Source organism: Oryzias latipes, chromosome 15, assembly GCF_002234675.1.
Source record: "Oryzias latipes chromosome 15, ASM223467v1".
Taxonomy (NCBI): domain Eukaryota; kingdom Metazoa; phylum Chordata; class Actinopteri; order Beloniformes; family Adrianichthyidae; genus Oryzias; species Oryzias latipes.
In genome coordinates, this window is record NC_019873.2 from 4,591,067 (window position 1) to 4,618,304 (window position 27,238).

Sequence of the window (27,238 nt, forward strand, 5' to 3'; positions counted from 1 at the left end):
CCCTCCCTCCACTCCGCGTGGGGATCAAGCCTCACTCTTTCGCAGTCTTCATGTCTGACGGCACAGAGTAAAGAGGAAGAGGAGGACGAAGGAAAGGAAGAAGAAAGCGCACGCATTTTTCTGACTCTTTACGCTTCCGGGAACTTTCCTTCATGTCACCAGTAAACCTGCGGCCAGGACAGCCGTCAGCGCGCAGCAGCACAGCTCCCTGCTTTTCCACGGATTAATTTAACCAGACTGGGATTCCATGTAAGTGCACGTGCGCCCGCTCCCTTCCACTCTCTGTCCCCTCTGTTTGGTCAGCCTGTATCTAAATGTCCATCAGGAAACGGGTCCTGATCAGCCGCGTGCGTAAACGTCGAAAACATAACCGAGATGGAAAACAGAAGCACAGGTTTTGATTGGCAATTTTCTTGTGTCCTCGTGGGCAAAGTAGCATCACGGTGTGTTGGTTAACACTTTATGAGGTTTAAGGAACAAACAGAAGACGCGCGTAATGTGCGTAAAATCCAGCTCCACGTTGTGCCACTGTGATTTGACCCACTCGTGTGAGCGCTGCTCCTGTCCTCTGCGGGCCAGCCGGCTAAACGCCCGTGAGGCCTGTTTTCTCCCGATGAGAGCTTTAATATATGTGCTGCAGCACGAAAAGGTGAAATGACGGATCTAAATCAAAATAAATGTGCACGTTAGAAGAAAAGACATGTAAAGAGGATTTACAGGTTAGGAACAGATAATACAAATTTTTGGTAGGTGGCTGATCACAGCACAGAAGGATGGACCCACATAATTAATACGATTAAATAAAATTTAAAAAATAAAGAGAAGGGTAAACAATGGAAAACGAATGAGGGCACAGCTGTGTAATGGCAGAAGTATTTTAGAATAATTGTTTTTCACTCCTTAATATAAAATATGACAACTAGGCTAAATTGAGACAAAATTTAAAAAGTTGAATATATATATATATATATATATATATATATATATATATATATATATATATATATATATATATATATATATATATATATAAATAGTATGTTTTAATATGCTTTAATTACCTAAAAAGATTCTTATATTCCAGCCAAGCAAAAATACCAACCAGACGGAAAAAAGAAAGAAAAAACAGGTAGTCAAGGCCTTAGCGTTTATAGCAGAAAGCGAGATAATAATAATAATAATTATAAAAATAATAATAATAATAATAATAATTATTATTATAAGAGTAATAATAATAATAATAATAAAGAGAATCCTCAAAAATGAGAGTTGTTTTGGGTTTTCACTCCGTGTTTTTCCAGCAGGTTTTTCATGGTTTATTAAGGTTTTTATGGTTTCATGAAGACTTTTTTTTTTATTCAAACATTTGTATATTTTATATATATGTTTTTCCTAAATAAAGCGTTTGGATCCAATAATAGAATAGAGACATTGTCGATTTAAAGGCAAAAGGATTTTATTAACGTTATGGTGTTTAAAAGGACCTCGTGACCCTCAAAGGGATAAAGCAGGTTAAGAAAATTGATGTTTAGAATTTGAGAGTGATTTTCTTGGAGTCATCAGCATGTTCTCTCCTGCAGGCCCTCAGCTTGTTCCTCTTTTGCATGCATCCTCAAGCCCGGACACATGGAAAGGACAGATTTGTTTAATCCAGGTTCACGTTTGCCCTCCGGGTGTAAATGTAAATATGCCTTTTACCGGTCTTCAGCGGCCGGGTGCAGTGGGGGGGGGGGGCATCTGTTACTGAGAGGCCGCATGACGGGCCACTGCGATGCAAATGGATTTCTGTTTGCGGACATCCCAAAGCTCTGGACACCTTGATGTTGGTTGTTTCCCTAAAGTTTTCGAACCATTACGCAAAAAACGTCCCAATGGACAAAACAAAAGCACAAGCAGCACAGAGCATCTGTGGCTGAGCTGGAGCTCGCTCCGAGCTCCTAAAGTTGTTGAACACTCAGAGACCGAGTCAGATCAGAGAAATTTCATTTGATCCGTCCTAATAAACGGCGGAGGTGTGAAAGCTCCGTGTTAATCACTGCTGAGGGCTCCTGTCTGCGCGAGCAGCCAATTATTTCCCGGTGATTCTGCTGCAGGACCGCCGCGGCCTCCGCCGCCCCAATCATATGCAAATGGCTGTTATAGCAGGGCACAAATTAACATCTACAAACATTGGACTGAAATTCCATCTGCCGCCTCTTCGAGGAGGCCCTTAATAAGTTCTCAGACAGCAAAGTGACACACATCTTAATCAACTCTTAATCCCGGGAATTAATTCTCAGCGCGTTTATGAATAATTCCAGGGTAATGCGTGGCGCTCGCGCCGCCAGATGGATCCCGAAAAATGAGAGGATTTCTACCTTCCCCGCCATTATCTTTATTATCACACCAGATATGTATTTAAATGAGATTTTGCAATCCCGAGCCTCTCTTTGAGCAGCTCTTTTCCCTGCCATGAGCCTCAGCAGAAGTGGGCTCGCGCTCACATCCCAACAGCATGTCAGGGCGTCTTCAGGCAGTACCCCGGGAAATATCCTTGACCCCTGTGAACTCAAGAGTGACGAAGGCTTACAAATCGCAGCATTTTAGATCTGCCTCTTCGCGCGCAAAGGAGAGCCACGGGGCCGAGGCGGGGATCCAAGGAGGAGGACGCAGCTGCACGCAGCACCTTGTTGCGAACCAAATGACTGGACTTGCATCAGGCGCTCCCCCCTTTGCCAAACCGCGCGCTGACACTAAAGGCCGTCTGTCCGTTCGTCCGTCCATTCATCAACACCGAGGATAGACTAGAGTCCCGGGTACCGGGTCATATTTCTGAGGAGAGCGCCGCGCCGCGCTGATACTTGACCCGCAGCCACAGAGAGGCAGCTGTTGCTCCGGCGGACTCCACTAAAGAGCTGGGGCCGCTTCTAAACGCGCGCGCAAAGGGCTCAGCGAAGGTAAACAAGCGCGAGACGAGCCGTGAACATAAAGGATGCCTGCGTGATGAGGTCATACTTCACAGACCCAAATGGAAAGGAAACCTGTCTCTGAAGAGGCACATCATGACTGCAGTTCATAAACATGAAAGTTGAGACAGTTTCAAATGAAGATGGAGAACTTCGCTATGAATAATACGCACGACACGAATTCCAAAACCAGATCGGGTACCAAAGAAAAGATAGGGGGGAAATGAAATATGTTTTGTTATGAAAAGGAGGAAAACTGATCTGTCTGACCCACGAGTCAACTTTCACCCAAAAATCCCTATCAGAGGCTGATTAATCCAAAACTACGACGCGGAGGCCGCGCGCTTACCGAGGTAATCTCTCCACTGGGAGACATGACCTTATCCTCAGTCTCGCATCTTTCTTCCCATGGACGCAGCCGTAGCCCGCGGCTGACAGCAAAAGACCGCTTTTCCTGTTTGCTGAGCCGTTTTGAAATGCAGCGATCTTTCATTCTCACGGAAGCGCAACTGGAAACAGATGCACAGTGGGACTGGAAGCGTCCACGTATTTGATGGGAGAACATCTCAACTCATGATGCATCACTTAATTCAGCGGGAATCAGGTGCTAAGCCTTTTCTTAAGGACCATGCCAATCAGTTGTTGATAAAACTTAGAGGTTTGAAAAGCCACCTGTTTCAGGTTCTGTCTGGACTTCTTCCAAAGCAACAAAGAAAGGCTTTGGGGAGCACAAAGCAACATCAATCCACAACCTTTTATCTTGAACGATTGCGAACTGAAGGTGGCTGTAACTATCAAGTGTAAAATAAAATTAGGCTTTCTTTCTGTTGTGTTTGCAGGAGACAGCCTCTGCACTTGTCCTCACATGAAGGATTAAAAAGCCGTTTAAAAAGCCAGTTAGGAAGCAGTGGAAACCACAGTGCCCTTGCACTGACTTGGAGGAAAAAAGCGCGCACTAGACACACAAACCAATTGTTCTTTTCATGAAACTTCAGCTTTCAACATGCCAGATTTCCAAAGCTGGCTCAAGCTAATTCGTTAGGAAACTTACCTGTGCCCTTTAGCAATAACTGGCTGATCTGACAAAAGACTAATTTCTGACTGTAAGAAAGCCAGAGAGTGGATTTTCTTAATAGTGTTGCTATCATTTCTCTTCCTAAAGCTTCAGAGATGATTTCCACTATTTTACTCTTTTCCATTTGCTCTCTAAGTGAAGATGCGCAAACGTCTGAGAACATTTGATCACGTTCATTGTCGGTTCACCCAAAAATCACGTTTTGAAAGCATTGTGTGCACTCACAGAATTTTTTTTTATTTTTTTTTGTCTTGTTGGGGTAGAAAGGGTTAAGAAAAAAATCCCTTTCATATGTTTGATGTAATTAAATCAAAGTTTCTTTTAAATACCTGCTGGTCTAAGCATCCTTGCTTTACCGATGATGGTAATGACCACTTGACAAAAACTTGAGTAAAAGCTGAGAGGAGCACCGCAATCAGTGGAAACACCAGTGAAAGCTTAAGAATCAGAGATACGAGGAACTGGAAACTCTGCAGGTGCAGTTTGAGCATCAATAAAGCGATTTATTCAAACTTATACTCCTTTTAACAACAAATAATAATAATGTCATCTCTTCTTCAGACTTAAAAAGATTTTGTTTTATTAATTCGAAAAGAATATCAACAAAACGAATCAAACGTGTCATGAAATGAGCAGCCCACGTTTTCCTCCTTTATTTTTTTACCTCATAATTACTCAATTTAATCTCAGAGCGCGCAGAGACTGAATCCAACTCCTAAAAACAGATGCTAAGAATAAAAACACGTGAGTGACCCTGAATGTGGCTCTTAAATATGCAAACCGGCCTGAACTTCCTCACCGTCCGTGGAGGAGGCGCGTGGAGGAGTCAGAGTGGGACAGCATGCGTGGAAAACACAAATCATCCCAAAGCTGGGCAGATCAGGGAGGCCTTCATCACTCTGTCCGCTGCACCCAAAATAGAGTCAATTGATGAGAGCGCTTGTTTTTGCTGCTGATGTCAGCCTCCTATTAAAAGGAGAGGGTCAGAACCGCCGCGGCGCACGGGGACAACACAAAAACCAGAGCGCGCGCGCACTTCACACATGACGACACAAGCCCTCATCAGACGGAGGCCGTGGTGATGGAGACTCTTTCCACGGGTCAAGAGAGGAATTAGTTCCGAGGCTCTGGAGGAAAAGCTGGACAAATGAAGACGCCAGCTGACCATTACAAGAAAATACTGGATTTTATTTTACATTTTTCCGGCACAGAAAAACATTTTAGGCAGACAAACTTCTGCAGTCGTAGATTTTCTTTTTCCGGAGATTCTCTCAAGGTTTGAAATACAATGGTATTTGTAACAACTGCAAATATTTGTGTTTTGTGCGTTTGTGATGTTTTGCAGATCACGCACAAAGCTTAAACTTCGGAGAAAACACGTCCAGACAAGCAGAAGGGTTTTAGTAAAAACAAAAAAGAGAGACATAAAACCAAAGTAGTACATATTTATTACAATGAATTCAATCTTCCAATCTTTTAGCTCCACATCATCAGACATGATAGACCGCATCAGGGATTGAGGTGCTAACGCGCGCCGGCCTGTCTGTCTCCTTCCGTAGAACCCGCTCATGGACTTCAACCTGCTGACGGACTCCGGGACCCGCAGTCCGGCGCTGTCACTGTCCGACGCTGGAACGCCGCAACACGACGCGGGATGCAAAGGCCAGGACAACAGCGGTCAGTGTCCCCGCACAGCGCGCTCCCTCTCCTGCGCAAGCGCGCGTATTTGGAGAGTCTCCCACACTCGCTTTGCATCCGTTCTTGTTCAATTATTAAAACGCACGGATCCATGTCAATAGTTGAGAATGATGATAATATATAAAAAAATATTTTCTTTTCTTTTATTTTTTGCTGAATATTCAATCAACTGTAACTGAGAGGTGTCTTTTTTTTGCGCCCGCGCGCGGGTCTGGCGCAGCAGCTCCAACCAAATGCGCCTCAGTCCGACTTTGAATATGGAAAAGCGCCTGGAGTGAGTGAGTTCGAGTGCGACGTCTTCAAAGGCAAAGCAAAAAGGCCGCACTGAAAATGATGCGCGAAGCTGTTTTGTTTCAGGACATAAAAAGCGTCACCTGTCCAATTTACAAAAATAAGAAAGTTTCAGAGTTTTTTTAGACCAAAAATATTAAAAATATACCAGATTCCCCTAAATATTATCATTAAGATTATTTATTTTAATTGTTAAGAATTGTCTGGATGGTTGAGGAGCGCACGCGGGCTTCGGCACAGCTGCTGCTTCAGAGCCAAAAGGCATCCATCTTGTTAATCAGGACACCTGTCCTTCATCATGAGCGTGAATTTAGCGGCGTGAAGAACACGTGGCCGCGCTCTGGTCACGTGCCCCGGTCACCTGCGCGGTGGTGAAAGAGGCGCAGACGCGGACTGACGGCTTGTCAGCAGCGATCAGAACCGAGGGGCCTGCCTCCTAAACGCGCGTGGATCTGCTGAAGAGGTGCTGAGTCTTGGCGCGCGGGTGTGGTTCGGTGGGAGTCAATGTGCTTGTGCTCCGTGCGTGTTTATGTGTGTGTAATCCAACCCCAGACTAAACGGCGTGTGGTTAAAAATGCAGCTCTAACAAACTGTCAAACACTAACTATTCTGGGGAGACATGTGGTGTAAAATGCTCTCACGTGCCTTTATACTAAACTCATAATGAAGCTTGTGTTTGAACACATCCTCCTGAAAGACATCTCTATTTTCGCGCAGAAAACAGAAGGCTTTTACTCAGAATCAGATTTATTTAAACATTTGAAATGAACTGGGATTAGGGAGTTAATCACCTTTAAAAATATACAGAATTACTCTAAAAAATATATATATAATTTTTAATTATTTGGTGCATTGATCTTCTGTGAAAGCTATTTGTAAATTTCTGGAAGATTTCAAAATGCAGCTCTTACAATCTTTTTTTTCCGACTGATTTTTTTCAGCACTTTGGAGAAAACACTTAGATTTTTAAACTCGTGTGTAAAAATGTCTTAAAAATAAAACTATAGATGCATTTTCTCTCAGCCGTTGTGACTGTAATGCATGTTTTCATAGCCCTACTCTATATATTTATAGCACTTTGAATGGGTGAAAGAACCGGCCGGTTATTGGGAGGAAGCTGCCTCCCTGTCCTCAGGCTGGGCTTCCGTGAGCCATCACAAAGGAAGAGATTGACCGTGGGAGCAAATGTGTTCAGGTTTCTTTCACTTCTTTAATTTTAGAGATGTCGCTCCTTCACATAATTTGGCAGTTTTCTTGCAGATGTGACTTGATGAAAAGCTCTCTGGAGTGGTTTCTTTTAGTTGGAAGACAGCTGACCCGGAGCAGCTCCGTCCCGTCGGATATCATCATTCAGATTGCTTCTATTGTTGGTCAGCGCGTCGTTCTGAAAGGGGTTGCCCTTTTTTCTGTATTATGTTATAGACTTTGGCTTTAAGTGACAGCTTACCCAGTGTCCGTTTACTGCAGATAACAGCCTCAGCCGGGCCCTTATTGGTTTTGCTGGTGGCCCCGCGGAGCCTCTTTTTAAACCCCACTGATCATTTCGAAGTGCTCCCAGAGAGCTAAGCCCTCGCCAAACAGAGCCCAACCTGCCCCAGTCACAAAAGCCTGATCCTCAGGATTAGCTGGCCAACTAATTTCACTTCTTTCTGTGAGGTCCTCAAATTGCAGGAGTTGGCAGAGGAGCCCAGGAAGACACAACATGGATGTGTGGTCCTGTAAATCCACAGTGCTGGGGGGCAAAACTTAATTATACACGGCTCCTGGATGGGGGGGCAGAATTTGCATCACTTTCTGGTGGCTCAGCATCATCAGACCTTCAGGATGGAGGGCCTCTGTTTGAACAGATGACATTAAGTGGTTACATTGATATGGTGAAAGCGTGTCTGAAAATTGCTGCAGAGGCAGTGTTTCTGCTCCACGAGCTGCTTCATCTCCTTAATTATACACACCAGCCTACTTTTCGGATCCAAGAAAAGTTCCAAAAACTGTTCCTCTCTGGCCGGCGTGTTGCTGACTGGATCAGGAGTGATCACTTAAGGTCCTGCTGACCATTTATGGCATTTGTTATTGATCAGTGGGTGAACAAAAAAAAATGTTTCCAGTGCAACACATCCTCATCATTTACAGTTGGTCTCTCTTGCAAGTAAAACGGTTCATTAACCTGTGTTTGTTCTGTAACAACATGACGATAAAGTCTGTTCTGATGGTCTTTCACTTTTATTTGATCTCTCTTCCCAAGGGTCAGATGATAATTTATCAATAGTGTTTGCACCCACGGGACCATTGAACCAGGAATTATTCTATCAACACATTTATTATCATTTTATTTGAGTTTCTACCTTAAATATATCCTCATTTCAGAGTGGAATAATCCAGAACAACTCTATTTAATAGCTGATTATGATTTGATTTAAACTGACACACAATGAGGATTATATTCCTCCAGAGCTGCGCATGACATCAGACCTGACCCGCTTTAATGTCATCTTAACACTTGCCTTTTCATAATGTCATTTATTACTCCACAGTTGGGGGCTTCAGATTTTCTTTTACCAATTTCCTTGAATTCCTATCTTTCTCTTATGCCTTTTATGCTGATATATATATATATATATATATATATATATATATATATATATATATATATATATATATATATATATATATATATATATATATATATATATATATATATGTATATGTATATATATATATATGTATATGTATATATATATGTATATGTATATATATATATATATATGTATATATATATATATATATATATATGTATATATATATATATATATGTATATATATATATATATATATATATATATATATATATATATGTATATATATATATATATATGTATATATATATATATATATATATATATATATATATATATATATATATATATATATGTATATATATATGTATATATATATATATATATATATATATATGTGTGTGTGTGTATATATATATAATTATTTGACATTTTTTGTCCTTAATTTGTTCAGTGTTAATGTTTTCTTTTTATCTCTCTTTTTAAGACACTTTGCCCCCCTGAAAAAAAAGTAATTCATTCATGAGACAAATGGATTCATTTAACGAAACTGGATTAAAACCATGTAGGAAAACAGTAAATGTAATAAGTAATATGACGGATAAGCTTATGAAAAAATAAGATAATGATGGGTGCTTTTGAAAAAAGATGATTGATATTTTAATCTTTGAACATACAGCAGAAGCTCAGTTTCTTCAAAACACTTTTGTGTGTTTAGAAGGAACTGAGCTTCTAAGTTAGTGGGGACTGTGAGCCTTGAACCCTGACTGTTTTATTTTCAAATAACAACAAACATCAAAAGAAATCCTACTAAATATGGACTATCCGTGTATTCATCCTCCATGATGCTGTGTGGTGGGGCGGAAACCTCCCCAGGTGAGGGGCAGGGAGGTAAAGGCTCATCTGACGTAGATCTGTGACAAACGGATCAGAATTCTACGGGTTCTTCTGCTGTTCAGCTAATATACAAATCCTCACAGCTCAAACTATCCATTTTTTTAAAGTGAAACATTGTTCTTTTGCTTGGAATTCATTTAATTTATCAGTAACTGAAACCTCTTATTAGGATTTTGTAAAAATGCAACATGCAAAGTTCCCCACCCCCCTTAATTCACAGGTTGCTGAAGGTCCCCTCAGTTAGCATCCTGCCGCCGCTCATCCCAAACCTTTTCCTTCTCGTTGCCACCCAGACACAGAGAAGTCCCACCAGAACCAGCTGGACGAGTCCAGCGCTGAAGATGGCTCCCTGAAAAAGAAGCAGCGGCGGCAAAGGACTCACTTCACCAGCCAGCAGCTCCAGGAGCTGGAGGCCACCTTCCAGCGGAACCGCTACCCAGACATGAGCACCAGAGAGGAGATCGCCGTGTGGACCAATCTGACGGAGGCGCGGGTCCGGGTGGGTATTCCAAGGGAGAAGCCCCACCTTTTATTCTTGAACAGCAAAATGTTTGGGAAAAGAAACTGGAAAACAAGAACGTGTTCTGGATGTTTGCATCCATTTTTGGAATTTCATGCATGAGGAAACAAACAAAACAAAAACAAAAAACCACAAATATCTGGTTTTGCAACAAAAAAATAAAACAACAAACAAAATAACAGAAGATAAATTCAGTTTGATAATTGTTTATCAACTATTTATCTATATAATTATTGATCATTGCTATCATTTCTTTGCTTGGCAACATTTTGAATAATAGTTCATTTACAGTGAATCACTCATTTCTACTCAGTAACACACCTTCAGTTAATATTAGTTAAGTTCCCATTTCAGGCTTCGTTAAATTAAGGGATTTTAATTATTATTTCTTTTTTTTAGATATGGTGACTTTTTATTAACTGTCCATGACTCGTTGTTGTTGTTCTGCTTTTATTGTTTTCCACAAATGTTATAGTAACTTACTTTTTATCAAACAGTTATTTCTTTTTGTTGCAGTAAACAGGGTCTATGTCCAACAATTGAAGGAGATTATTGGAATCTGGACACTCAGATTAGTTTTAAACATTTCTTTTGGCAGCTCCGCCTCACTTAAATCTCCCCTAGCAACCATCTCTCCATCACATCCATCAATCAGTTTTCTTCACCGCAAATGTTGCTTTGATCACAACTGTCCTTCGGCTTCTTTTTTTTTTTTAGAGCAGTTTTTATTTTTACATTAGCTCCTTTTTCACTCACACTGACACGAGTCATTTTATTGTTTCTATAGCAAATTCAGAATGGAAATAAAAAATCTTCATCACCCTGCAAAAAACTCAATCTTAGAAAGTGATATCGAGAGAAATTGACTTAATTTCTGTCCTACCCTAACCTTCTTGGTGATTTTCTTTGATTATTTAAAGACAATTTTTCAAATTAGAAGAATTTTGGACTTATTTATTGAGGGCCTGTGTTTGCAGTGTCCCACATCTGCACCAGATTCCCCTAAATGGGCTTATATGCCTGACATAGAGTAAAGCTTCTCTAGCACAGGGTACCAGTGAAAGGTCGTTGCATGTTGGAGCTGAAGATGGTCAGAAGCAAGTGACCTGTATAGTCTCCAGAGGTCAACAGGTCAAACAGGTGGAAAACCTGCAGGTTCTAAATGGACTTTATGATGGTCTTTTTTAGCCAGGGCATGTGGGAGTTCCCCATGACCTCCAGTGAGGGAGGGGGCAGCCAGTGATCCTCTGTGCAGGGTTTATAGGCCTCAGAAGCCCCCTCCTGTCTGTCTCAGTGCAGAGCCAAGTGGAGATGCAGAAAAACTGATGTTGAGAAGAGGTGGTAGTTCAGGAGCAGATTGTTGCTCTGCTGACTGTTCTCAGAAATGTGAAGGCTTGTCATGAAAACATCACTGGTGTATAGGAGCCCTGCTTCTAATCTGTCCTATAATCTATCATCTTCTTTGTTCTAAAGACAAATTTTTTTTTCCTGACATCATGCGTAATCCAGGGCAGGGGGAAAGGGCTGAAACTCAGATCTGCCAACTTCTTAAAGTCCCTCTCTGATTATCTTTTAATCGATTTTCAAATTGTTCCTTGTGGTCTTTTAATTAGGATTATGCCCTTTTGTATTCAAAATCAAAAACCCGTGTCGTTTTCTAGGACATAGTTTCTGGAGAGCAGCAGTAGTTCTCCTCTGAGTTGTGGGCGGGACCTTTGGTGTAGAGCAACCCCACCCCCTTTCCCATTACCCTTACTATTGGTAAATGGCGTATACTTGTATAGCGCCTTTCTTCCTACAAGGACAAAGCGCTTTACAGTCACAGACCCATTCACCCAGTCACACACACATTCACACACACATTCACACACTGATGGCGGCTCCGCTGCCAAACACAGGCGCCTGCCTACCACCAGAGGCAAGGTGGGGTTCAGTGTCTTGCCCAAGGACACTTCAACTCATGGGCGTGCAAGGCGGGAATCGAACCTGCAATCTTATGATCATGGGTCGACCGCCCTACCGCTGCACCACGGCCGCCCCCATATTAACTGAGACGTCTAAGGTTTACACTCTCTCCCGCTAGCTTACAACCTCCAACACCACTAACCTAACATTACGGGTGCAACAAAAACAGCGAGCAAGATCAGAGCTATCCATCTTTACAGTTTAGATCAAGATTCCAGCTCAGACGAGGCAAACAAAGACATACATGGATCTATTTGTCTGTAAGAGGAGGAATGGAGGAAAGGAGAATGGAGCAGAGCAGGGAGACTGTGACCTGCCCAACATATGTTCTATTTCACAAATACCATCCTTTTATGCAGCATTTTTTTGTCTGCTCCTGATTTACCATGATTTCAATAAAGAAATACTAAGAAAGGCAATTTTGAGCTTTTTTTAAATATACTTGTCCTTCATCATCAAAGACAATGCCACAAGAACATGTTCAAAACACCAAAAACAACATTCTCAGCGGAGTGGCTTCTTACCCAGGATGCTGAACGCTGACTTTTATACCATGGTCCAGGTGAATACTCGATTCTGATTGGCTGCTGGGTGTGCATTAAAAAGTGAAATACCACAGGATAACCGCACAGTGAAAAAAGAAGAAAAAAGAACCTAGCTAAAATGTTTTGTATCACTGCGCCGGCTTCTTTAAAACGACCTTTTGCTTCATCATTTGGACAAAAACAAGCGGTAAGAGGTGAACTTTCTCTCTGAACTGATGCTTTATTCAACCCATCAGGATGACCAGCATATATATATGGTGCGGCCCGACGCGGACTATTTGTTATGTGATGCGGCAATCACGTAACAAATCCAAATCGGAAAAAAAAACAAGAATTAGGGTCTAAAAACTGGTTAATATGTTTTGTTTTTGTAAGTGACCATGGTATAAGCGGGTTAATGGCTTTCAAAGTGTGTGTTTTTACTTTTTAACGCACTTGGCGGAAGCAACCGTCCGACGCGAAGCAGAGGACCGTTCAGGCTCCCACGGCATGCATTATAAAGTAATAACGCACACTTCGCGGGCATTAACCCTTACGTAAATCAATGAAGAACAGGCTGATATGCTGTATGTTCTCCTGTGTTTTGGGGGGCTGCAAAGGGAAATGAGGCCTCAGTGAGGGTTAGGGAAGGAGCCCCTGGGGACACAGAGTCTAGCCGAGGCTAGAGGAAGAGCACAGGGGTGCTCGGTGCTTGTATGTGATAAAGGAGGTTGTCTCCTTTTGTTGGACATCTTACATGCAGGTAGAACTTTGTAAATACTGTATTTTTCAGGGTATAAGTTGCTCTGGAGTATAAGATGCAAAAAAATGTACAATAAACAAGAAAATAAATAATTTTTAAGTTGCACTCATGGGAGAAATGTATTGAAAAACATACAGGAAGAAGAACGGAGATTTCCTCTTGAAAGGGAAATCAAGTTATATTGAATAACAAAAGTAGAGAGAATATTTGCCCGCTTCACTACTGAAACTTGATTGTTTAGCTTCATGAAACATAGGAGGAATTGAAAAAGTGTCTAGTATTTTAGCACAACATTTGAAGTTTTTCACATAACGGCATGAAGAACACGCTGACAAGTCGACTTAACTCTCTATTTCACTTCAAATGACTATTTATTTCACTTCGATTCAAATCCGATGCTTCTTCTTCTTCTGCGTAACATTCAGTAGCAAATAGTTATTCACACACCTACAGTGCCCTCTAGTGGTTCTTAAAGAACAAACACACGAGTCCATGTATTTTCAGAAAAATCACATACAGTAAAAGTCACACCCCTGTAAATGATGCAAAAAATCACAACTTATACTGCGAAATATACAGTACTGATTTAAGGTTAACTTTACTATAATTTCTGGCAACTTTTTAAAAAGCAATCCAGGAGGACATGGCTGTATTTAGATGGTAATTGACTTGAGACTCAGAGGAAATGATGCTGATGTGGAGTAAAATGTTAACAGTTAATCTTCATCGCTGCCTCTCATGGACAGCAGTCCATGGAGAGCTGGGTCTGGACATAAATATGAAGCAGTTTTCTTGAAGTAGCAACTGTAAATGCAGTTTTTTAAAATATTCTACCCAAAAGTACTGTATTTTTAAGAAGCTGATTCTAAAAAAACAATTTTTTTTCACCAAATGTTCTGTTGGCTTAGGTGCTAAAGGGGTGTCTGTGTCTCTTTCACTGTGGAATGAGAGCTTGAAAAGGCTTCTGAGAAACTAAAGTTTATGGTCTGACTTTCCAGTTAACAGAAGGACCGGGCTTCATGATGATGTCCTACTGCGTTTGATAACATTGTAAAAAGGTCACTGGACTGTGTGCAAAGATAACCCTTTCGCTCTCATCAAGGTAAACCATGGAGTTTGTGTTTAAGAAAACCTTTATAAAAATAAAAACGCACAACCAAAATCATTCCATAAACAAACAAAGTTGTTTTATTCCCCATCCAGCCTGATGTCACTCTACAAACCTGAATGTCAGAGGTTGACCTATATGGGGCAACGCCCAGCAGTTTAGCCATCATAGCATTATGGAGCAAGGAGGGGGGGGGGCTCACAGGCTGACAGATGACAATGCAATTGCTGGCTTGCCCCACTGGTAATAGATCAAATTAATGTTGGCTGGAAGAAAGGTCACATAGCTTGCACTCTTGGTTGTTATTTTGAAGGGACAGCAGGCTGCACGTTGCTTTGTTTCTAACATCCATCTGTGGTTCTTCTAAATGCAGACAGATCCTGGATCTGCCTCAGACATCTCACTGGTCAGCTGAATTCACAATGATCAAGGCAGAACTTTAGGGAAATCACCTGACAATGCTTCATATGGTCTAGGGCCAGGCTTTGCAATCTGAGGCTCCGGAGCCACATGAGGCTCTTTAACCCTTCTAAAGTGGCTCTCTGGCTGAAGAAAACTAAAATAATAGCAATTTTGAAAGGTAAGGGTTACTGATTTAATCTAACTGAGCTAAGTTTATGAATTCATGGCTGAGGTGTGCCTATAGGTGTTAGATAAACTATGTAAAGGTTTTTACATCAAGACGCCTTGTTTGCTCCACGCTTCCTCTAGAATGCATATGTTTCAAAAACCAAACAAAACTCTGAACTTTTATGTTTATTCACATTATTTTATGACTTCAAAGCACATATTAGCTCATGTGTATAACAATGGCTAGTAGCTGTCCACAGGGGAGTTGCTCAAATGTATAATTTATGTACCGTGTTTTCCGGACTATAAGTCCGACTTTTTTTATAGTTTGGCAAGTGGTGCGACTTATACTCCGCAGCGACTTATATGAGAAATAAATTGAAATAAATACATTGTTAAACCTCCTGTTATGTTCATTTGTGAGGAACAGAGATGATGTTCCTGGGTCAATTTGATGTATGAGGTATGTTAAGTGTTAAGAGTATGTTAAGTGACTCAGAGAATCAGCAAACCTTTTTTTAAAGTAAGATCTTGAAGGCTAAAAACATAATATTCTATTTTCCAATGATTTCTTAGATTCAGAAATGCAATAAAAATGACAACTGTTTCTACAAATACAGGATGAAACCAGAGTATTAGTTGGCCAATGATGCTTCATGAAAGGAATAAATAAATAAGTATGAGAAAGAATTACTGTGAAATTATTAGATAAACAGTCTGCTACGATTGTGTCATATGAGTTTTTGCAAGTTATTATATCTTGCTCTCAGATTTTGTCAAATAAATTTTCCGTCAAAATGCGACTTATAGTCCAGTGCGACTTATCTGTTATTTTTTCTACTTTATAATGCATTTTTGGGCTGGTGCGACTTATACTCCGCAGCGACTTATAGTCTGGAAAATACTTTTTTTTACTGGGTTGTATACCAATGAATTCATTTCTATGTTCTTGACGGCTCATCAAAGTAAACCTAAAGTATACAAGAGAAAATGCGATTTTTGTCTTCCGTTATTTAAAACCTTCCAGTAGGTGCTCTGGGGTGATCCTGTTAGGCACAGGAAGTCTTTTATTTTGAAAGGAAGTCAAATGAGCTTCTGTGAAAAGTAAAAAATAATTTCCCATGTTTAGAAAATTATATCCTCTCTCTATATTTCTGTTTTTATTAATGCCAAAAAAGACATATAATTCATGTACATTATAAAGGTAAGAATGTAATGAATGCAAATAAGAATCTGCAGCTCCGACTACGTTTGGATCTGGAAGAAACAAGCCCAAAAGGGTCTTTTACTGTCAAAGGCTGCAGACTCTCAGTCTAAGGAAAATAATAGTGAACTGTAAAGACCTCTAAGTTAAATCAGTGAAATGCTTTTGGGTGAAATTACCAACAAGCCTTAACATTTGGTGTTTGGAAGAAACCCAACAGATGTATGTGATGCTTTACAGCCCCAACAAAGTGTCAACTCAAATCCAGGGTTAATTCAATTCAAAAGCAAGCACAGTTTGGCACTTTTACATTTGTAGATTAAAAAAAACCATTTTAAATTAATATAGTTTCCTTCAGTGAATGAACATGGTGATGTGACTTAGATTTACCAGACTGATGATTACATTAGAGAGCACTACTTGTGTTGCTGTTAATGGTAGTGAACAGACTGGGAGGGGTGGAAAAAGTGTCTGCTCGTTATTTAACACAAGAAGCCTTTGGATCACACGTTTGACCCAAATGAACACAAATCTTGAATAACTGTCCTGTAGTTTTGAGAACATAGAGATTTAGCATAATGAGGATGAGAAAATCTATCTGATCCGTACTGAAATGTGAACACGTGAGGTGTTTGCAAAAATGTACAAAAGTATCACAGGCCTCGAGGTCCAGTATCCTGCTGATTTTGCCAAGGGTGGTGTGAATGTACTGTAGCTTCAGACTTTATTAGACGTGTTAGCATATTTACAATACCTGTTACTCCTAACCTTGTTTGGAACGTGGTAAAAAAACCAGACTGATACCATTAAAACAAACGTAACTGTGAGTACGGCAACTCCCAAACTTGATAGTGACACATTGACAAAACAGAGTCTAAAGCCGCTTCACGTTAGCTGTCTTAGCATATTCACACTAACACCCAACCTTGTTTGCAGCAGGATACAAAATAAATAAAAAAGAACAATGAACAAAAAATCAAAGTCAGAAACTTGAAGTTTTATTCCTGATTGCAGATGTTGTGCATGTCAAATATTACCGGGTCACAACAACACCATGCAAAGCTCCAATGAAACTCTGCTTTAAATCTTATGCTAAAAGTAGTTCTGGTCAGCCCAAATTTGTCCGTAATCTGGAGCTTTTTCTACGGTGGCCTTGAAGTGTAAATTACACAAACAAATCCCTAGACGTGATAGCATGTTAAAGATCACAAGTACAATTACAAAAACAATACGAATGATAAAAACACATTATATTTCACAAACATAACCAAAATTCCAAAATCCAAAATGTTAGAAAAAAAAACATTTTGCCAAACAACTAGTTTCATTTTGAATCTATTTCTGCCTTTTTATGTTGTTTCTTTCTTTCTGTTCTTCTTTTTTCTATGAGTTGAAATTGCTGATGTGATGTGATATATTTATATTAAAAAAAAAATATATATATATATATACTGTATTTATATACACACACAGTATATATATATATATATATATATATATATATATATACACACACAGTATATATATAAAGAAAATATATATAAACAGTATATATATATATATTTTTTTTTTCTAGCAACTTTATATTTTTTATATATAAAATATAAAATGATATATATATATATATATATATATATAAATAAAATTCAACCCTGATCATTCCAATGAAGTGATTTGTTGGGCCACCGTAGGTTGGCTCCAGATTACGGAAAGATTAGGGCCAACCAGAACTACTTTTGGCATTTTTTACCTTATTGGAGATTCCCCTTCAAGTTAAATGGAGCCAACATGGACCAATGATCTAAAGCAGGATTTCATTGGAGCTTTGCATTGTGTTATTTTTGCCAGAACTGACCCAAATTCGTGGCTGGAGTCACCAGCTTTAGTTTCCTGTTGGAATCTCCCAGACTGAGAAAGCAAAATAAGGATAAGACGAGAGGGAGAGAGAGGATTGCCGGACCAAGTGTCAGAATAATAAACAATATCCAGTATGCAGATGAGCAGCAGGATAGCCTTGACATTCAGGCAGTGTCCCGGCAGAAGAAGCTGCCCCGGGCCATATCAAAGATTGAGTAGCATCTGTCCTTCAGCGTGGGGTTTCCCCTTCTGTCACTAAGCACGATGGAAAACTAAGAGTCATTCACTTCAAACTCCTTTTAATGGTCAACAGCATGTTGTTACTATGATAACAGAGGATCGGGTTTTACACAGCGCGGATGCCAAGAGAGCAGAGAGGCGGCAGAGTGTCAGCGCAAGAAAGGCCTGTAAAGGTTTTAGGATGATTAAAGAGCTGAGACGTCTGATAGCAAATTATTTTAATGCAAAGCAAATACACGAGTGTTAACAGATGACCAAGGGGTTCAAACGAGAGCAGAGTTGTTCCAGAACTTTACCAAAGTAGAACTTGGCACAGCTTCTAGCTCTCTGACTACTCAGTTTAGACTTTCCACTAAAGCTTTAATCCACTTCATAATCACTAAATATAGGAGAGTAAGATGACAAATGTGAAGATTGCCCTTCCCTGACATTTCTTTCATTGGGATCTCACTATTCAAATAAGTGAATGATTAGTTTTAATAAGCCTCGCCTAATATGACTGTTTAATGATTCACTTGAACTTCCTTTCTGGGATCATTATGTCTTTCAAATACTCTGGATACACATACACTCAATATTACTGACATCATTTTAGAGGGCTTAAGACTCAGAAATAGACTTTATTGACTTCAAACAGTTTTTGAAGGAAAAAGTAATTTAAAAATACCTTTTTCGGTTATTCTACTTTTTTCTTCATTCTCAGAAACCAAGTTTGTTCAAAATATGCCTGAGGAGATGTAGACATAGTGCATTGCAGAACAACTGTCTCGTCTTCAGAAAAGAAGATGTTTCCAATCTGAAATTTAAGTGTAACCCTTGTGCTATCTTAGATGACCCCACCCTTACATTCATGTGTTCTCCCTACCATGACAAAGGTGGATAAAGGTGGAAAGATTTCATGTAATCCATGGACACCAGTGAAGATCACAAACCATTGAAGAAAAAAGGTTCAGAGCACTGTCTAGTGGGTCTAGATGACCCAACTCCCAATGGTAAAGTGCTTAGGATAGCACAAGGGTTACAGATGTATTTACAAAACAAAAAAGATCATCTTTAAAGTTTTATTGCAACAATTCTGTCCTCCTCATGGGAGATATTATAGAAAGAATTTCCTTTCTCTTTGCAGGGCAAAAGATGGTCAAAAGTTAAGCAAATAAAGGTCTATAGGAGCAGTTACCAGGGCAACCTGTTAGGTTACAAGTTTGACTGAAGGTTTAAAGACGCATTCCAATTATAATGGTGTTTTTTGCTGTTTTTTACACATTCTTGTAGCATTTTTCTAAAAATAGATGACGTACATAAAAGAAGATTAAAATGGTATTTCTGAGTATTTATTTATTCAAATTGTTTGGAATCAGGGGCAGATGAAGAAATGCACTTTAAAAAAAACTCTCAATTGTGATACAGCAACTGAAATGGGCGGGTCAAAGTCTCCCTGCTCCACTCCATTCTGATCATCCACTGTCAGACAAATAGATCCATAAACGTCTTTGTTTTCCTCTTCTGAGCTGGAATCTGGATTTGTACGACTGGATGGCTCAGATATTACCCACTATTTTTGTTGCAACTCTAATATTAGTTTTTAACCCTTTAAAATCTGAGAAATTGCCAGCGACACCTAAATAACACACACTCTTCGACATATCAATCAACCTAAAATAGCCGATTCTAAGGTGGAGATGAGCCTCTTTTCATATCGACTTTGCACCGACATGCAACACTTTGCTTTTCTCCACATCAAAATCAATCTCCACGTTGATTGCATTATCAATTTACGACTGTACAGTGTTGCATATTAGCACAAGACTACTTTTCTCTGCCTCAGAATCTGCTGGACATTGCATTAACAATTGAAAGCTTAGGGTAGTCAGAATAATGTGAAGACTGGAGCCAAAGCTCTGGTGTTAAAGGGTTAAAATAGATCAGGATTGCTGAGCCACACCTGGGACATGCAGTATGTCAGAGCTAGATTGACTACACCTACTTTGGGGAAAGTCTTGTCAATGTTGGTGAGTTACATTACACATTACACAGATCAGAACCACTAATCCAAGACACAAAACTGTGCTTCAGACCTGTTTTACTCATCATAGATATATTTCTGTTGATTGGTGTTATATTTTACAAGAGATAAAAATTGCATTTTTGGTGTTTTAACATGTTTTTGAGGCATTTTTCTGTAGAGGACAAGAAAATTAAGCTTAAACTTTCATTTCTAAGTATTTCTTTATTTAAATCGTTGTTAATCAGGAGCAGATGAAAGAAATGCGGATAGAAATTACCTTATTTGGGACGTAGAAAACGCGTCGGGCAGGCCTCAAGCTCCCTGTTCCACCCACCTAACTCTGCAACAGAGAGGGGAAGTGGGGGCGGGGTTTCTCAGAGGTGAATTTATAATGAACTCCTGCTGTTCTGCATCAACTATGACCTAGAAAACGACACAGGTTTTTGATTTCGGCTAAAAGCGCTATAATCATAATTAAAAAACCGCTGGGAACGCTTTGACAGTATTTCAATAGATGAGACTTTAACTGATAACCTGTATTCTGTTTTCTTTCTTACTTTTGTCAGGTTTTGATTTTCAGTTCATGTCAAACATGCGTAGAGGCACAAGAGTGGAGACCTAATTTTTTTAAATCTCTTTTGCTTAGGTGTGGTTCAAAAACAGGCGTGCTAAGTGGAGAAAGCGGGAGAGGAACCAGCAAGCAGAGCTTTGTAAAAATGGCTTTGGCGCCCAGTTTAATGGACTCATGCAGCCCTACGATGACATGTACACAGGCTACTCCTACAACAACTGGGCAACCAAGAGCCTGGCGAGCAGCCCACTCTCCACCAAGAGCTTCCCATTCTTTAATTCAATGAATGTAAGCCCCCTGTCAACTCAGCCCATGTTCTCCCCGCCCAGCTCCATCCCCTCCATGAACATGGCCTCCAGCATGGTGCCCTCAGCGGTAGCTGGAGTCCCCGCTGCTGGTCTCAACAACTTGGGGAACCTCAACAACCTCAACAGCCCCACGGCACTCAACTCGGTGGCAGTGACTGCAGCCACGTGCCCCTATGCCACCACTGCCAGCCCCTACATGTACAGAGACACCTGCAACTCCAGCCTTGCCAGCCTGAGGCTCAAAGCAAAACAACACACCAACTTTGCTTATCCGACAGTTCAGAACCCCGTCTCCAATTTAAGTCCCTGCCAGTATGCTGTAGACCGGCCGGTATGAAGAGGCCGCTCTGACTGCCGCCCCCTATCTTACCTACCAGCTTTAAGTCCTCTTCCCTGTTCACCTCCTGATCTCCACCTCCCAGCTGCCAAATGAGCAGTACCGATGGTACATTGTGAGAAGAATCCTCCAAACTCACACGGCTAACACCCACACTCAGACAGAGCGACACTTCTTGAAGGAATCCTCTTTTTGTGAGACTTTGTTGCTGAACTGACCAACCACTACAAAGGATTTCTTGAGATTGGCGCCCATCAGAACTTTCCTTCTCCTGATCGGCAAGAATGAAGAATCCAAGGGAAGGCGGACATCTGCATTGTAACTGGACTGCTCTGGTCCAAAGCATGAACCCCCTCTTTGTTGCAGGAAAAAGAAGCTGTGGTTGTTATGTTAAAAAGAACGGAGGCTGTACATAATAGACTTTTTCTGTTTTGTATGTGACACAAAAATATATGAAGATGTAGTACTTTAAAAATGACAAAAGCATGTTCTTGAACAGCAAAAGACCCCGTGGTTCTATGAGCGCATCATTAGGGAACTTTAAACTTTGTTGTGAATTCCTGAAGGTCACAGGTCAAAGGCCAACTTGGACGGGTGTGAGAAGGGCAGTTCTGGAGGGGAACTCCAGTTTTTTAACACTAAACCAATAGTTCACTTGCATTTATAGCAGAAAAGCAACAGTTGAAAACTCTGAAAAGCCATTGAGTATGTAGATTTGTGTGGTGTTATAAAAAGGAGTCAATGACTGTAAAAAATTTTATGTAAGAGTGCAGTTGTTCTAACAAAAACAATCTTTTTTTTTCCTGGTGTAGCCTGCTTTGTCTCATTAAAGAACCAATTAAAGGACCTGTTTGGAAGCAGTACAGATGGACTTTGACACTGCTGAGAGCAGCACGTCTGAAACGCCCTGGACAATAGCTGAAACACGGTGTTCCCACAACACCGAGTCCTACTCCATGGAACTCGAACCATGGCAACGATGAAAGAGTGTGGGCCGGGAGAGACACAGACGCTCCTGCCGGCAGCTTCCTGATATGTTTGACCTACACTCCGTGTGCTGACCACAGCCTATCCAGTAACCCAGCAGGAATTCACAAAGGCCGAGCCCCAAAGAGTATCAGGATTATATCAGGACCTCCGTGAGCGAGGTGTCCCAGCGAAGCCCGCAGATGAGGGGTTAGCAGCACATAAATCCCTGTCAGCCCCTGCAGCTCTTTATCTTTCATGGCTGCTGCTTTTTCTGAAACCGTGATTTGAGGATCTTTAACTTTACGATCCTTCCGCTGTCAAATATATCGTAGCGCAGCCTCAATCTGAGAGGGAAAAAATGTGTCTTGTTGAACGGCAGATGAAGAGGGGAAAAAAAAGTAAAAAAAAAAAAAAGAAACTAAAACTGGAGACAAACAGAGGAACAAAATTCACAATTCACATTAAACTCTGAAAAACACAGAAATCAACAGAAAAAAAGAAGTTTTAAAATCTAACAATAAAAATTGACTGAATTTAACAATAGAATAAACTCTATTCACACCTGTTTCATGTTAAAAATTCAAATAATGGATGAATCTGAAACCAGAGGATCAGTAAAGATGGAATATCAATTCATCCTGATCCAAATCTTTTTCACAATTTATTATTGTTTAATGTACTAAAAGTGAGGCAGCATAGTAGTTCACTTTTTATATACTATCTATGACTTGTAAACTTAAAATGTTCAAATTAGGTCTGAAGAAGTATTCCGATAGTCTACATCCTACTAGTCCATACGCGTATATGTAAGGGTGGGGTCATCTAAGATAGCACAAGGGTTACAAAAATGCAAACATGTATTGAATGTTAAAGCCAATTTGATTGTTTTGGTAGAATTACAAATCTGAACCACAGTCCAGTTTCATGTTAGATGTTAGCTGTTGAGAGTTCTGTTGAGGTCCTTTTTTCCTACATTAATTTTCTAAATTTAACAAAGCTATACCTTAAATATAAAAACCTTAAAATGAATTATTTTGTTATCCGTTGGTTGGCATTCTTTTGAGTTTTCTGCAGTTGAAGGGGGATTTTAGGCCCACTTTGAGGTCAACCTCTTAAATCTCAGGTCAGCACCATGAAAATCAAATTATAATTACAATGTATTTATTTATTTTTTTAAATTGCATTGTTCTAAAAGCTTGATTTGCTTAAACAAAATTAAACTTTCATTTAAAACAGAGCATTAAGATGAAGGTGCTTTCATGCATAAATCAGATGCATCTATGATGGGAGGAAGGACTCTAATAACGCTCTAATAATTTTCTTCAAAACAGCTTTTTGTGCCAATGCCTAGTACTCATCTTTTAAATACAACCCCAGCTTCTTTGTTTTAATAAATATATTTTTCATTATATTACCCAATACCTTGACATGAACCTGAAACAGTTAAAAAAAATCAATTCCGAGTAGTACATTATTTTTTTAACTTCAAAAATTGAGATCAAACAGCTTTTTATGTTTTGTAACAAAATATCAAACACATAGAAACAAAATATGAATGTAAAAGAAACAAGATAAAATTAAAAGTATTTGAAAAATATCTACAAAAATCAGGCGAAGCTCCACTAACCTGTAAAGTTCAAAGGATTTATTCCAAGCAGGATCACAATTAAGTCTCATAAATCTTGATATGTTTGTTTTAAACCAAAAATATCTAAACCAAAACTTTGTTAACCTTTATATTAAATTATGAATAAAAAAACACCACCTTCTGCAAAAAATGGTTGTTTTCATTTCATTTTAATCAAAAAATTAGGAAAGCATGCCTGATAGTTTTACTTTTTATTTATTTTACCTTTATTTTACCAGGAAATCCTATTGAGGAAGACCTGGGCTGAAAGCTGAAGGGTAAAGTGGCGTCTCTGGTTTGGCTCAGTGCCTTTAAGGAAGTACTCTGAAAGTTTCTCCTGCCTGATGTTGAGGCAAACGTTTCTCCCCTGCAGCCTGAATTTACTGCAGAACTTTATTCCAATAGATACAAAGAAGGAATAACAGCTTTTTAAAGTTCTTCATTTATAAACTCAAGGACAATTCTTTATGTGAATATTTCTCCCAAAGCAGAACGTGCCAACACCATGTTTGAGCATTTTAACAGCTTCTGTCTCTGTGTTAAAAATGTAGGTTTGGTTCTGGCCTTAGAGATGATTTATCCGTTGTCAATTCAAAAGTATTTTAGTATAGGATATGTCCAACCCAGTACAACAATGTGCATTTAACTGTTTCTTAAGAATCTGCAAAATGAAGTACAAACCTTCATTACCTCTGGAAATTTGCCTGTCCTCAGGTTAAGTATTTCTCGCAGTTCTTCTCCATCAACAAATTTAATTTGGTTACACGCCGGAGAGACTACGTCTCCGGGCTGGACTGGGAACGCCCTGAGGGGCTGGAGGAAGTGGTCGGGGAGAGAGAAGTCTGGACATCTTTGCTTAAACTGCTGCCCCTGTGGTCCCGGAAGAGTGGAAGAAGGTGGATGGATGGTTACAGTGACCTAATATTACCCAGCCAACCCGAGGACAGATCATTTCTAAGGTTATTCTGATTTGTTGAGAGTTTGTAATTATTATAGTCAAAGCAGATCACTATGAAGTCTTTGAGCTACAAGCATTTAAACAGTATCTTGTGGGAAATTTCCAACCCTTTAAAAGCATTTGTCACTCAGGTCACAGAAGGCTAGAATCAGTCTTATTTTCTGCCCTCCATCTGCTTAGCTGAGACAAAAGTAAAAGTGAAAGGTAGAAATGTTTCACCTTTCTGCACAGCTTTCCAAACAAGCTGACCTGCAGCAGCACAAAGCAGTTTGGCTTGTCCCCATTATCCAGGTAAAATCCAAGCTACTGCAGGTTTTCAGGAGAGCAGTTGACACAACTGCAGGTTGTTAGGGGGCTCTGACATCACATATGTGTGAGCCGTCCCCCAAAAAGCAAGCGGACGCAGTCAGACTGCAGAGAGGCAGTTTCCAGACCTGCAGACCCAGACTGGGATCTCCTGGTGCTCCAGCTCAGAGGCTGAAGCATGGTCACAGTTTGTGCTCCCTACCACTCTACGCCTAAGAATCAATATTTCGCTGGGGGTGAAAGTGTCCCTGATGTTTGTTCGCTCTGCAGAAAGGGCAGAGAGCGTGATCCGAGGACAACCAGAGGAGGGTCTAACGACCACCTTGGAGAATACACACGAGGAACAATGAGATGGTAATGTTTCACAAACACATTCTGCAGGACAGCAGAACGGTGGGTCAGAGTTTTCCCACATCTCCCTCTTTTCCACTTTTGCAGGGACTCACACCAGCAAATCATCAGTGAAAGAAAAGCTGCAGGATGGAGCCTCCCAATTGCTTCATGTAGGAGGAGAATCCGGAAAAAAAAGACACCCCAGTCAAGTTATTTTTTATTTTTTATAGTAAACATCAAGTCAGTAGTTCTCAGCTTTTTTTCAATCATGTTAATGTTTTTGCCAAAATGCCCAAAGTGATGATGCCAATAGAGACAACGATCAAATCCATCATGAATTTAACCCTTTTCATCATCAGTTCAGGGCCCGTTTGAGTGTTTTCCTCTACTTTAAAATTTGCTTTAATAATTTTAATTTATTCACATATTTTTTGCACAACCCCAGATAATTATTTTCGCAGATATACTTTTCATTTTAGTACACAATAATTCCACATTGAACCTAAAACTGAACAAAAAAAGGTCAATTTTGAGCAGTAAATGTAGTCCTTGTTTCACTGCCAACATTGAGATCTATATAGGGTTGTAACAATTGATCGACTTAATCAATGAATCGATTTCTATCATTGTAATCCAACCAGGTCCATCTGTCTGAGGCAACTTGTTAATTGAATTGGCTTATACCATTGAAAATCATTTAAAAATGAAAAAAGGAAATGATTATAACCAATACTGGAAAATGGATTGAGGCATGGTAGGTTTATTTTACTATAATGCAAAAACATCCAAGGGCATCACAGCGGACAACACACATGAAATACCAGGAGTATGGAAAACTTCCCCAGCACTGTTCAGTAGTGGGTATTTCTGTCTGAGTCTCACTGGTTGAAGGTTTGGATAAAGATGATCTGGATCCACTTTAGGTCTGTGAATCGGATCGTTCAGAATGAACCAAAATCGACTAAATCAGATCTGAAACCACTAATTATCATATAAATGTATTTTTTGCTAAAGTAAATCATTAAACATCTAGATCAAGCCGTTTTTATGTTTTATTAAAAAGTTTAAATGTGTGGAGAAAAGAAATGTATAAATCCACCAACAAAGTAAAGACAAAACAATTACAAAAATGTCTAAGAAACCAGGAGAACCACAATGTTCTGAGGAGTAACACAACCATGAGTTGCATAATCTTTGTTGTAACTCTTGTGCTATCCTAGGCACTTTACCATTGGGAGTGGGGTCATCTAGACCCACTAGACAGTGCTCTGAACCTTTTTTCTTCAATGATTTGTGATCTTCACTGGTGTCCATGGATTACATGAAATCTTTCCACCTTTATCCACCTTTGTCATGGTAGGGAGAACACGTCAATGTAAGGGTGGGGTCATCTAAGATAGCACAAGGGTTAAAGCAGCAATTTCTAAAGCTACATTTTCTGTCTGTGTCATTTTTACAAAAACCTAATGAGTTCAGAGACCACTGTTAGTTAAAGCTGGAGCTTTCCAGGCGACGGTGTTGGATAAATGTTTAGAAGACAAGTGATGCTGTGATCAAGATCGACGTCTTGAGATTAAAAAGGAAAGGAACAAAC

The 27,238-nt window shown here is 39.9% G+C and overlaps 1 protein-coding gene across 2 annotated transcripts; it reads left to right on the forward strand.

Annotated features, from left to right (window-relative positions):
* Positions 1 to 22,855, forward strand: LOC101166980 (pituitary homeobox 3). 2 transcript variants are annotated; one of them, XM_023963546.1, is made up of 4 exons: positions 1 to 249; positions 5,580 to 5,697; positions 9,773 to 9,978; positions 20,882 to 22,855. In XM_023963546.1, exons 2-4 carry the CDS (start codon positions 5,589 to 5,591, stop codon positions 21,449 to 21,451), a joined length of 885 nt encoding a protein of 294 aa, XP_023819314.1. In that variant the 5' UTR covers positions 1 to 249; positions 5,580 to 5,588; the 3' UTR covers positions 21,452 to 22,855. The 2 variants fall into 2 exon arrangements, with proteins under 2 accessions (XP_023819314.1, XP_023819313.1); XM_023963545.1 differs by lacking the exon at positions 1 to 249 and adding an exon at positions 4,897 to 5,296.
* The last annotated feature ends 4,383 nt before the right edge of the window (positions 22,856 to 27,238 follow it).

Coding starts and splice junctions, on each gene's coding strand:
- LOC101166980 (XM_023963545.1), top strand. CDS start 5,168: ATGAAGACGCCAGCTGACCATTACAAGAAAATACTGGATTTTATTTTA. Junction 5,698..9,772: donor CAAAGGCCAGGACAACAGCG/GTCAGTGTCCCC, acceptor GTTGCCACCCAG/ACACAGAGAAGTCCCACCAG. Junction 9,979..20,881: donor TGACGGAGGCGCGGGTCCGG/GTGGGTATTCCA, acceptor TCTTTTGCTTAG/GTGTGGTTCAAAAACAGGCG.